Source organism: Sabethes cyaneus, chromosome 1 (genome assembly GCF_943734655.1).
Source record: "Sabethes cyaneus chromosome 1, idSabCyanKW18_F2, whole genome shotgun sequence".
In the NCBI taxonomy this organism is placed as follows: Eukaryota; Metazoa; Arthropoda; class Insecta; order Diptera; family Culicidae; genus Sabethes; species Sabethes cyaneus.
Genome location: NC_071353.1, coordinates 701,378 through 715,103, shown reverse-complemented (window position 1 = coordinate 715,103; position 13,726 = coordinate 701,378). Strand labels below are relative to the sequence as shown.

Genomic DNA, 13,726 nt, shown 5'->3' with positions numbered 1-13,726 from the left:
GTAGTCCAGTCAAGCAGTTGAGTCGAGTAGTCCAGTCGAGCAGTTAAATCGAGCAGTTAAGTCGAGCTGTCGAATCAAACAGAAGTCAAGCAGTCTAGTTGAGCAGTTAAATCAAGCTGTTCAGTCCAGCAGTCCAGCCGAGCAGTTGAGTCAAGCAGTCGAGTTGGGCAGTTAAACCGAGGAGTCGAGTCGAACAGGTTGATCGAGCAGTTAAGTCGAATAATCCAGTCAAGCAGTTGAATCGAGTAGTCTAAGCGACCACTCGAATCGAACAGTTTAGTCAAGCAGTCTAGTCGAGCAGTCGAGTCAAGCGGTTAAGTTGAGCAGTTAAGTCGAACAGTTGAGTTGAGTATTTTAGTCGAGTAGTCCAGTCGAGCAGTTGAAGCGAGCAGTTAAGTCGAGCTGTCGAATCAAACAGTTAAGTCAAGCAGTAGAGTCGAGTAGTCGGGTTGAGTGTTGAGGGTTGAGTGGTAGTTTAGTCTAGCTTTTGAATCAAGCTGTCAGTTGAGTCTAGCAATCAAATCGAGTAGTCTAGTCGAGCAGTTGAATCGAGCAATCGGGTTGAGCGTTGAATCGATCAGCCGATTCGAATAATCCAATCGAGTAGCTGAGTCAAGCAGTTCTTTCAAGCAGTTGAGCCGAGTAGTCCAGTCGAGCAATGGAATCAAGCAGTTGAATCGAGCAGATGAATCATGCTGGCCAGTCGATCAGTCGAATCCAACAGTACAGTCGAGCAGTTCAATCGTGCAGTTAAGTAGAGCAGTCGGGTTGAGTAGTAAATCAAGCAAATGTGTCATGCAGTCGAATCGAGTAGTTAGGTCGAGTAGTCCTCTCGAGCAGTTAAATCGAGCTGTTCAGTCAAGCAGTCAAGTCGATCTGTCCAATCAAGTAGTTGAGTCGAGCAGTCGAATCGAACAGTTCAGTCGAGCAGTTTAGTTAAGCAGTCCAGTCGAGCAATTAAATCCAGCAGTCTAATCATCGACCAGTCCAGTCGAGCAGTCTAGTCAATCAGTTGAGCAATCGAGCAGTCCAGCTGTCGACCAGTGAGGTGACTGACAATACAACCCATTGCTACGAAAGCATGACGTCCTGTCAGAGACTTGGTTTTCGGTACAGACATAAGCCTCTTATATAAATAGATTATATAAATAGATTTTGTTAGAGTTAATGCAAGTTCTGTTTTGATATATTGTCCGTCAAGTTTTAATCAAGATGTAAATCAGTGAAGCTTCCAGCACTTTGCATAGTCAACATTCAATAAATAACACAGAGCTACGTGTTAATTAACGAAAAAAAAAAATCACACTACTGATTGAAAAAATTAACACAAAGAAATGTACCTAACTGAATGGTACGAACCTCTAACCTAGAAGAAATTGGTGAGCGTTTAGAGCACACAAACGAACTAACTTCTCCATCTGCCTTTCAACTAAGCAAAAATAAACGTTTTATCCCACACCCAATTTCACAACACCAAGAACAAACCTACTGATGTCCTATTACCTTATAGAAATCAAAGATTGCTATTATTACTAACCCTTCCCCCACGTTGAAGATACTTTACTAATTCGATCCCATTTTATCAGTAGCACATCGTTGCCACAACACAACACATTCTCTTTTCACTATTCTTCCAATGAAATGGCAATATTCGTATATATATATAGAATTATATTACAACCAAACACTACAACTGAAGTGCACTTCCCCAAATCAAGATATCAAATTGACCTAAATTCTTGGACCTGTTGAGTCGAGGGGATTTTGTCACTTTTTCTGGCATACTTTCCAAGCAGAGACATCAAATTGGTTTAAGCGTCGTACGTAAAGAATCTTCGACCTGTTGGGACGAGGAGATTTTGTCACTTTATTTTAAAAAGCACGATAAAACTTTGATGACGTCATTTCCAACAACAACAATGTTGGACAATGCTACATTGTTTTCAATTCTTCAATAGTGGAACTTCAATAATTTATAGTTAACTTTATTTGGGTCGACGCGTAGAAGATTTTTCGATCGATTGGTGCAAAAGTATTAAGTTATTAGCGTTCAAAACCTGACCTCATTTCGAGATAGATGTATCTTCCAGAAAGACGCAATCCTACGTCAAAACGCATGCACATATAGAAGGAGAGTTGCTCTCACATTGTATACGTTGACATACGACTTATCTGAAAGAATACTCGGAAAATTTAGATTGGAAAATAATTTAATCGTTAAAATACATTAGGATTTCATCCTGAGAATGGCAAGATTAAGTTTCACAGTCTTCCGGATGATAAAATCGGCTCGGTTGGAACTAATATCAAAACTCCGAAGTTGACAAGACCACGGTAAATTTCCCATATTTAATTTCATTCGAACTGCTTGTTTCCAAATTGTGACAACCAATATTTAAACACAACACCAACTTCGTTCCAACCAACGTGCAAGATAAGTTGAACAAAGAAACGGGAGAATGCAATTTTTGCCACCTAATGAACTTGAAACGTAAACATCGCGTCAAAATTCATTACTCAACATAAACACCGTGTAGATTGATTCGTTTGTTGGATGGAATTCAGTAGGAACACAAATCATTGTGTGAGTTTGTGCTAAATTATGGTGCTTAACTTTATCATGCCCTTATGATTGGGACTAATCCAGTCAGCAGTCAGCTGAAATAAAACCACCGCTGTGTTTTACTCACTTTTTTATTATTTTCATAATACATATCAATGTCATTTTGCTCCTTCAATTCAATGTACGTTTCTGTTTGCTTTTGTTGTTGTTGTTGTTGTTGTTGTTCTCTTTTTATTTTTCCTTTTCTTACCACAGCAATAAAACAAATACATATGCTTTTCCTTCAATGTTTGCTTTCTTAGCGTTTCCAATTCTTACACTTTTGAACGGGTCTAAATTGTCAATCTATTTGCATATTGCCGTGTTTTTTTTCATTTATTCTGCCTCCATCAATTAGTGCGCTACATTCCCTCCAGCTGAAACAAATTTAAATTACGTCATTTCCATTTGTTTACACATATTGTTTGATGTATTACACTTTGACCTCACAAAAATACTGCACTTGAAAAGTAAGTAGGCAAGTCACCTAGACCCAGTTATGGCTGGTTGGTTTCATCGGTTTATCGCAGTTTTTTTTTTGCTTTGCTCTGACACTTTTCAATTGTAACATGTACGGGGGCGTATTTCTTATATTTTTATTTTACTATTAAAATAATATCGTTAGTAATTGTTATAATTTACATGTTTTCTTGTTTATTACTAGCTTTTAAAATGCTTCTGTTGATTCACCAAATATTACGTATTCTATGGTTCAGCATATTACAGCAAATATTTTACGTTTTTGTTTTTCGACAATTGCTCAAAACTATGACTGGAGACTTACTTCAATTTCGATGAGATCAAGACAATGATTTTGTATTCTTTTCTATGGCAAGAATTTCAAGTATCAAGTGAAGGATTGATTTAGTTGTTGGAATGAAATTTGCAGTTGAATATATGTATATATATTATATTTGCTGTCTATTCTACCCTGACTATTTTTACGTATTTCATTTTCATTTATCTGGTGACAATATCAAGTACTATTTACAGCTTCCTTGGGAAAAATATGTGAAACTGAGCTCTGTTTACAATAAAGAAAACTGTTTCCCTATATATTTTTCGCTGGCTGGAGGTAATGGTATAGATTTTTATGTTCGAACGAATATTTCACGTTTGCGCGCTGAACGAAACGGGAAAATTATTAACAGATTGAGAAAACGTAATTGATTTGAGGAAAACCAAAAAACGAAACGATGAAACCAAACTGATTTGAAGTTGATATGCGAAATGAACTAGCCGAAGCGTTGCACTTTGAGTGCATCTAGCAACGATCACTAGCGACTGTGCTATGACTTAATGATAGATACGAGAAATAAAACCGAATTGAAACCGGGCAGTGCACTGGAAGACCGAACCATTCGAATGTAACTATTGTTCCTCAAATCGCTTAAAAGTCTCAAATAATAAAGAAAACGAAATATTTGCGTTAATAATTAGAAATTTATTTATAGATCTCGACATCACGCTAACTAAACGTACGGTCCTAAATCTGACAGTATAAAATAGTAACAAATTTACACAAGGGATAATCAACAAAAGGAATTTAAAACTGTTGCTAAGGATCAGTCCGACACTTTTGACAAGAAAGGAAAATGACGAAAATATCATGATTACAGATTGTAGGATTTGTTCTTTCCTCTTCTTTTTTTTTTGTAGTAACTTTTCACGCTAATATTAATTCTAGCCACTGGACAGATTTTCGATTACTGCTTTTGTTTTTTTTTTCATCTTCTATAATTATAATTTAATGAGTTATTCATAGTTTAATTACGTATGTTACCCAGTCCTAGTTGCAGTCGGCAAGGGGGTTGAAAAACTACACACTCGACTGACGAAATTGTACCTTTACATCGAATCCTTACAGAATCAAACGCTAGAGTTAATGAGTACGTCCACTTTACATAACTAAATTTTACCTAACACAGTTGTTTGTTTTTCCGTTTGCGCTCTCACTTTCAACGAGGCGAAACGCGATAGTGTTAAACCGAGGAGTTTCAGTGTTTCTATTGATGTTAATCGATTAAAACGTTACTCGTCCGTTTAAGTGTATAATTCTCATATATGATTACAAATCATACTGCGGTTTTGTAGAAAAAAATAGATTCTTAGCACTAGTACGTATATTTGTTATTACTTTTACTTTTTCTGATTTTTATCTTAGCATTAGAAGATATATTCCTAGACAAATTTCCCATTCATACAGGTTTATCAGTAGCTGCTAATGCTGCGTGTTCCATTGTTGGTGCTCACTCTCAGTCACAATTCGTCCTTAGATCGTGATCCGCTAGCGGGTCCCGGGGGAGGGGGAGAAGGGAGCTTCATCCTATTTATTATTTGCAGGATTTCCGTCTTCATTTTTGTTTATAGTTGAATACATCTATTATTCAGATTTTTGTGTGCATTACGTATGTCGGTGTGTATTTTTTTGTGTGTTGTGGCTTATTTACGTTCTCGGTTAAATTGAACCGACGACGTCTCTAGTATTCAGGTTTGCGCTGTAGTTTTTGTATAGTTGACATAAAAATGGCATGACGAAAGAGAAAAAAAAACAGAAACATAAGAATTAATTGGGAAATCGCACTCTGCAGGATCGAGAGCAGCAGTCGACAAAATATATGGGGAATGCAAAGGGAATTTTGCTCGCATGAAAGGATATTCCAGATGGGATGTTCTATTTCAATCCAGTTCAGTCTAAAGCGTAGTTTTTCGAATATTTTCAATTCATTCCCACCTTTTGTTATGTTGCATCACCTGTAAAATCAATCATAAAAAGGAGGAGAGAAAAGAGAAGGTGTTGATTTAGAATTTCGTCTGCTAGAATAGAACGGAATAGAAACTAAACTGAATTCACTCTGAAGAGATCAAAGACATGCTCAAGAGAAATTCTTGACAAGGTGGTTTGGTTGGTGTTCAGAGTATACTCTTTGCATCGAGCAAGTCAACAAAGAAACGTTACTTTGGTTCCGTTTCAGAGGACTCGTATGCTACATTGAGATAAGTAAAATTTATCCAGAAACAAGAATGAACGATGCATTACATCATTTTTCAGTGAACTAAAATGGGAAACATGCAGATGTGCCTTTCAGCTAATTTATTCCAAAGCTGGACTCAACGCGATAGAAGAGAAAAATAAGCAACAATAACGCATTCTCTTGTTTTCCAACAATCACGCAACTGAACTGTATTGCAGCAATTAGCACTCAACTTCAACAGTATATCAGAGCGCTACTATCAAAATAAATTAAATTAGAAAGAAAAAAAATCAGATAATTTTCTATTGGAAAACGGTCTCGTTGGATATTCAATGTGACCTTCGTTTGATCAAATGAAAAGTCTCCAGTTAGCCGAACGAAAACAACGAAGAAAACAAGAAAGTGAGAGAATCCGGAAAATGAAAACTATGCTTTAAGAATGAACTTTACTAACTGCTTTTAGTATATCCTGATTGGTTTTATTATCCAGACCTCCCATCATACTGAGATTCCCTCCGACGCCAACGCCCATGCTGCCGAGGCCCAGCTTTAGATCGTTTTGTGCCACTATCGACGGATGGTGTAGATGGCTGCCAAGGCTAGTGCTGCCACCGCCTCCGCCTCCACTGGACTGCTGGGAACCGACGATCGTCTGTTCCTGCTGCTTGTGACTGTGGTGCTGCTGGGCGGATTTCAAAGATTCGTTCTTCATCTTGTCTTGCTCTTCGCGTTCACGCCGTGCCTGCAATCGAAATGGCAATGTAAAGTTCAGCCGGTTTTGTCTCACCTATCAAAGTTCGCTACTTACCTGTTCGTTAATTTCCTTTACCGCTCGCAGTTCCTTCTTTAGCTTCATCCGACGATTTTGGAACCAAATCTTAATTTGCCTCTCGGTCAGACACAGGGCATGTGCGATTTCAATTCTTCGTCGGCGGGTGAGATAGTGGTTGAAGTGAAATTCTTTCTCCAGTTCCAGAGTCTGGAAGCGGGTGTACGTCTGACGGCCTCGTCGACGGGGGCATCCGTTCGGGCCTAGCAGGAAAGGTAAAAGTTGCAAAAAAGAAAGGAAATTGTTTAGCTTCCAGAAGAAGGTGTGACGAAGCCGGAGGGTAGAAGAGAGCGTGTCGTTTTTATTCCCAAAGAGTTGGCTACGCGTTCGGTTCCGTCCGACTGCAACTGCAACTGCAACTGCAACGCAACATTCACCGGGGAAAGGTGGACAAGCTAGATAAAAAAAAGGATCCACAGGATACCGAGAGAAAGTTTTCGGAACAGCAAAAAAAAGAAGCGAAGAGAAAGTTTGTTTCTTTTTAAACAATGAAAAGGGGTAATAAAATTTAGAGAGTTGAAGTCATACTAGATTGAATGAAAACTTGTTTTTTTTACGTTTTGAAACGAACATCAAACGAACATTTCCTGATCGAATATGTAGTCCTCACGTTACAAGGGAATGCACCTAACGACTAGTTAATTGACTTAAGATGGCCGCTTTCACACCCTTTGCCGTGTGCAGCCATGCCGCATGGGGACGACGGTATTGATGATAAAATATGACGCTCGTAAATTTTCGATTCCGCTGCGCGAGAAAAATGGAAAATTACTTATGTTAGATTCTCTATCTCCGTACGCTGATATCAAGTTCTGGTAACTTTCTCCTGCCACGCTCGGGCGAAAATACGGAGGGTGAAAGACGCTTATTTATGTGGCTCGATATTAAATTCTAGAGCCATGTTGATCCTTCCTATTTGCTCGTGCCGTCGCACCAGGGCGAAGATTCGTAATGAAGCTATTGTCTTCGTAGTGGTAAACGCAGTGCCATGTTTCGAAACAGACCATCCCAAGGGGGTCTTGCTATATCTATCTTCGGGCCGGGGGTTGAACGTACTAATTGACGTCAGCAGTGAAGAATGTTTCGGTCGGAGATAGATCTGAAGGCACCATCGCGCCACCGTTGTTTGCTTCGAAAAAGGCGCATGGCTCCAGCAGGCTCGGTTGATTCTACGCCAAGCATATTAAACCGAAGACTGTTGGATATTATGCAATTTTAATAATATATGGCACGTTGCCATGTGCGACGTGGTACCCAGGGTAAGTACAATCCAGATAGCAATGCAACATAACTCCGAAAGTTATGACTGGCATGGCAAGCCGACATTCATTAAAGTACGTGCATATCTCTCGCATAGTGGTAGAGCCGAGTTGCAATTAATTAGAAAATTTCTTCCTTTATTACATATCTACCGACTGTTTTTGACAGATCGAAAATGCAATGGTCTGTTTTGCGTAATTGGTGCTTGCATCGTTCAAATAATTAAACAAATTAGCAATTCGAGATCACGAACGATGTTGGTGTTTATTTATTTTCATCGGGTTTTTCTTTCGTTCCATACATCTCTTCTCGACAGGTCAAGCAAACTGAAGCTCAGAACACTATACACAAAGTTTCATCTCGAACGCCTGGACGGCCTGTAGCTTGTAGATGCCTTCCAATGGAGCGAGCAGTGCTACACACTGAATGTGTATTTATTATTTGCTGTTATGGCGTTGTATGTGTACCTACTCGTAATTACAGTTAGTGCCGTGTCCCCATCCTAGCCCTCATGCCCCCATATTGGCAGCACGAAGAGTGAGGAAAATGCAAATACAAAGTTGTAATAATAATAAGCTGGAAACGCACATTAAACGCAATAACAATACCAATATCGTGTATGCTTGCTACGGTAATGTTCCGTGATTATACTCAAACAAAGAAGGCAGTTGTAAACCGAGAAGACTATGACCTCAGGGAATCGAACATGATATGAAATTGACGGTAACAGTCCATGTGGGCTACCATTTTTAAAATCGACTCAATTTCGGCTTAACGATGGCTTTGATTAATCGTTGCACACAGAAGGGAATATCCGCCGCAGCAAAATTTAGGATTTGTTTGTTCATCGAGCCGGTTTACGACTTGTTAGTGGAAAACAAATTTTCTTCACACTTCCAACAGGTGAAGAAGAAACTGCTCGACTGGTTCGCACCCTCAGCCGCAGCCTTCAGCTTGAGACATATTATTGATGGTTTCCATATGGTTCAAGTCCAGCAGCGTGATAATTTATCGTTAGCGCCTCACCCCGCTGCGCAGACCGGTTTTCCAATCATGGCCCAGATATTTCGTTCGGCTCCTGTCAGCAGGGGAGAAATTGGTTGCAAATTGGAATAACTTCAAATGGAATTCAATTGAAAAGTTGATTGCCGCCTCCGAGTGTCATCGGGTGAAAATGCAACTCAACCACGAACAAACTGATTGCTCCGATGGAGTACTCTTCTAGTAACGGTGTTGGTCTATCAACAACAACAATAACAACAACAAGTCTAGAGGGAGGCCATTCGAATGTGCGTAGCGTCCTGCAGTGAATTCATATGTTAACGACCACAAAGCAGCGAGCAAAATAACAGAGGATATAATCGCTTTTATTAGTAGTTTTACTAGGCAAGTTGATAATAAAAATACATTGTGAACACACACTTTTATAGCCGTTTTACCACTTTCTATTTATGGAGATAACTTTTGCGGTCACCACATCGCAGGGAGCAGTGCGTCGTGCGGCGACGTAGGATCTGGACAATGCGCGCTACACGACAAGATTCGCACTCTGCCACTGACCATGAATCGGATGGGACAATCAACGGGGAATAGGCGTTTTGTCGCTGCAGCAAGTGCATAATAAACACTGCCTCATAACTACAAATTCCAAGCAACACTTGTGAAGCCATATTTTACAGATGATGGGTTTAACAATCTTTTTATTATTTTAAGGTACCTACACAGCCAGTCAAGTCAGCAGTCAGTGGGCAGTATTCTCGCAATCAAAACGTAGCAAACAAAAAAAAACAGTTTCATGTTCTGATTCCACTGCCGGACGAATGAACTGATTGATGCACTTCAGACCGGTGGACCGGCCAGTGAGTGGTGGAAAATGACGCCATCGCCAACGACAGTGACGTGTTGGAATTTATTTGCGCAAATAAAATTGTCTAAACTGTTGACTGAACGTTATAGTAGCTTAGAGTTTTTTATGCGCTTATAATAATAATTCAACGATGGTTTTAACGATCATAAATTTCTTTGCTAGATTTTACCTTAACCTGTTGCGAACTCTCTATAGTAGATGTGGCAGAGTTTGTGTAGTGTATTTAAACTATGATTGGGCTTTTGCCATGTTTGCAAACAACGAGGACGCTGAAATTTCTATTTCATAATTATAAATCAAATAAATCTATTAATGTTAATTAAATAAAACGGGTTGCGGTGTAAAATTTAAAGGGAATAGAAGTGCAGTTTCTGTACGCCCCGTGTTTTAATTTGGCGTCAGAAAAAGGTCCTGGCGAAGCAATGGTGATTAAAGTGAGATTCACTCCCCAACCCTAGGCATCGTTACCCGGCGACAGCGATTGGCGCCGTGATTTGGTCAATTTCGGATTCCGTGATACAGTCCTCGCGCAAGGCAAGACCCAGTCCGGGAACTAAGGTCCAATTCCCAAACATTGGGCTTCCTGATCAAATCAAAAAAAAATTGTGGGGCTTGAAATTTTCTTGACTGTAGCACGGTATATCGTTTTGGTTATCCCATAACAAGCAGAATGTGACTAATTCCCCCTTAGGTAGGGATCTCAGTCTCTCATAAAAAGGTTCTAAGGTTCTAAGTCCTCACAAATTCTGGTAGTATACATCCAACCCGTGATATCTGGCAAGTACCGCAATGCTTATGAGTTTCCTTCGCTTCCTGACTGCTCATCGGATTTTAGCATTCTTCACACCGATCACCTTGCTGCTGATCTTCTCGCAGGAGCATCTCTGCCGGGACACAATGTGTACAGTATTTCGGAAGCCCCTCAGCCGTCCCACCCAGTCGAGCTTCCCGCAGCCAGCGTTCATCACAGTCGAGGAGGGGTCTTCCTGCCCGCAGACTCAGGCAAGTACTTTTGCCTGAAGTGTCTCGAAATTCCAGCGGCTTCACACCTATGCCATCTCCCACGGAACATACCACACTCACACGTAGCACTGTGAGAAAGAGCCTGTGGGTGTTTTATCAAAATGTACGGGGATTACGGACCAAAATAGATAATTTCTTTATTGCTGTAACTGAACCAAACTTAGACATCATCATTCTTACCGAAACATGGCTCGACGAGAAAATCTACTCAGCGCAGTTGTTCGGCGATTCATATACGGTATTTCGTTGTGATTGGAGTTCACACAATAGCAAAAAATCACGCGGTGGTGGCGTGCTAATTGCGGTCTCAACGAGGTTAAGTGCTTCCATCGATCCTTCCCCCATATGTAATACACTCGAACAAACATGGATAAGAGTTATGTTACCTGGTCACATAATGAGCGTAGGAGCTATATACCTTCCCCCAGATCGCAAAGGCGATCTAAACAGCATTAAGGATCACATCAGTTCCATCGAGGCTGTCTACTCAGACCTCAGCCTTTCGGACTTCACGTTATAATTCAGCGATTATAATCAATCCGATCCTGTTTGGAGTTTTTCTGGGTATGCACCGCCTGTGGTTGACAGTTTGCGATCGAACATTTCGGTAGCTTGTGCTACTCTCTTAGACGGTTTCTATCTGCATGGTGTAATGCAGATAAATACGACGGTCAACAGAAACTCACTCCTTTGAATTTGAAGCTAATGTTGACGCTAATGACTTGAACTTTCGTAGAGCAAATTTTTCTGCCCTAGCCGAAGCAATCAGTCGGGTCGATTGGAGTTGCCTCGACCGTTTTGCGAGTGTTAATGTTTGCGAGTGCTGTTAGTCACTTTACCAAAACTATGAAACACCTGATCTCCGATTGTGTTCCCACTCGCAGACCACCAAGGCCACGAAGCGGCTTAGATCTTCTGCTCAACGAAAATACAGTAAGCTCCGATGTCTATTTTCTAAGCGACACTTTAACATAGCTAGCAAGAATTACCGAGCTTATAATCTACTCTTGTACAAAAGGTACACTTTACGAATGCAATCAAACTTGCGCAAATCCTAGATCATTCTGGTCGTTCGTAAATTCTAAAAAAACGAGGTAGAACTGCCTGTAAACATGTTTCTGGGTATCGTCTGTGCGAACACTGCCGTGGAAAAATGCAAACTCTTTGCCACTCACTTTAAGAATTCCCTTAACATTTTTGTTGCTTCGAAAATGCAGACTGCCTCTGCAATCAGAGATACTCCATGTGATGCGATCAACTTGAATATATTCCATATAAACGACCAACTCGTTGAATACCGCGATCAAAAAGCTCAAATATTCGCTCGCTGCTGGATCAGACAGAATTCCCTCTTGTGTTCTGAATCCCCTGCATGTGCTGCAGCTATTATTCACCCACTGGCGATGTTATTTGAAACTTCTCTCCGGCAGAATGTATTTCCTGAATCATGGAAAAAATCCGTGCACAAAAAAGGAGATAAAAGGAACGTGGAAAACTATCGGGGTATCACATCACTTTGTGCCTGCTCGAAAGTGTTGGATATCATAGTCCACGCCGCAAATCGCCAGGACTTGAAACCCTCGAAAAGAGGCGTACGACAGATCAAGTTGTGTTTGTTGCTCCTGATCGGGAATATTGACTATACGCCTATCCTGGAACAGCTGAATCTATACGCTCCGGAAAGGGCTCTTCGTACTAGAAATTTCCATCATCTTGACGCTCGGAGAGTTAACTACGATCAGTTTTGTCCGATAAGATACATGGCAGCTCAGTTCAACACCGTTACCAGCTGTTCGATTTTGACATCACCATAGACACTTTTAAAAGACGACTCCTGCAGAGACGATAGCTGTTTGCTGTTTTAGTGTAGTTTTGTGTAAAATTATCTGTAACAATATGTAACTCATAGTTAATTTATATGAGTGTTCATCAAGACAATATTGTGTCGAATGATTTTTATAAATAAATAGCAAATCACTGCTAATTAATCGTCGTTTTCGCCATGATTCCCCCAACCGATTTTAATTTTAAGACCACCGTCGGAAAGCTGAGAAAAAATACTACAAGAAACATTCATCAAATTAGATGTGTAGTGGCATTAACTAAACGAAACAAATAATTATCTGTATCTCTCTGTAACTATCTTATCAGGACATCGGAAAACAACTCGGAATCGTGCACTCAACTGTGAGTCGTGTGGTTAAACGTTACTACGAAACTCTAAGCATCGAACGGAAGGAGAAATGCGGTCAGAATGGATCAGGATCACAAGTATTTATGGAGAATCCCAATGCTTCGGTCAGGGATGTGGCCAAAAAGTTGAATCTATTCAAGTCTTTCGTTCAGAGAACCAAGGAACGGGAGGGACTGCATCCGTACAAAGTGCGTGACGAACGGCAAAATACGGTTCGAAAGTCACGGGCACGGAAACTGTACACCCAGATGCTGACGAAGCCTCATTGTCTCATCATGGATGATGAGACTTACAGGGGGATTTCCGGCAGCTTCCGTGACTGTTTTCCACCGCCCAGCACAAGTTCCGTACGTTCCGGAGGAAATAAGGAAGAAGAAACTTTCAAAGTTTGCCATGAAATACATAATTTGGCAAGCGATCTGCTCATGTTGCAAACGCAGTGCGCCGTTCGTGACTACCGCGACTGTAAACGGGCAGATCTACCTCAAGGAGTGGACACAGAAGCATCTGCTTCCTCTGTTGAAGCAACACGAAGGCCCTACGATCTTCTGACCGGATCTAGCTTCGTGCCACTATTCAAAGAATTTCGTGGAGTGGTACGAAGTCAACGGGGTTACTTTCGTACCCGTTACCCAAGGACATGAACCCCCAAAGCCGCGGAACTAAGACCCATCAAAAAATACTGTGCTATTATGAAGCAGGTACTACGGAAGCATCCCAAGGAGGTCAAATCTGAGGAAGACAAGAAGAAATTTGGGTTTCTGTACAGAAGAAGCTGCAGCCAGATGTTGTACAGTTGAGTGGAGTGGAGTGGAATTAAGCGTAAAGTGTGAGCATACGGTTATGGTATTGATGTTGAATAAAATAAATATGCCAAAAGCTTACTAATGGGCTATATTTGGAGTATTACAAACAAGGTGAAGCAGATCAAGTTGGTTGTTGTAGATCGTTTAGGCATAAATCCGTGTTTATTCGA

The 13,726-nt window shown here is 40.6% G+C and overlaps 1 protein-coding gene across 1 annotated transcript in view; it reads right to left on the bottom strand.

The window, feature by feature from the left end:
* Window positions 1–5,060: 5,060 nt before the first annotated feature.
* The window catches only part of LOC128732886 (homeobox protein abdominal-A homolog), a 36,143-nt gene continuing 27,477 nt past the window's right edge, over window positions 5,061–13,726 (bottom strand). The window contains exons 5-8 of the mRNA XM_053826314.1: window positions 6,386–6,609; window positions 6,032–6,319; window positions 5,337–5,356; window positions 5,061–5,100 (exon numbers count right to left, since the gene is read on the bottom strand). Of these exons, the coding sequence (XP_053682289.1) occupies window positions 5,061–5,100; window positions 5,337–5,356; window positions 6,032–6,319; window positions 6,386–6,609 (572 nt within the window). The remainder of the gene's footprint in view (window positions 5,101–5,336; window positions 5,357–6,031; window positions 6,320–6,385; window positions 6,610–13,726) is intronic.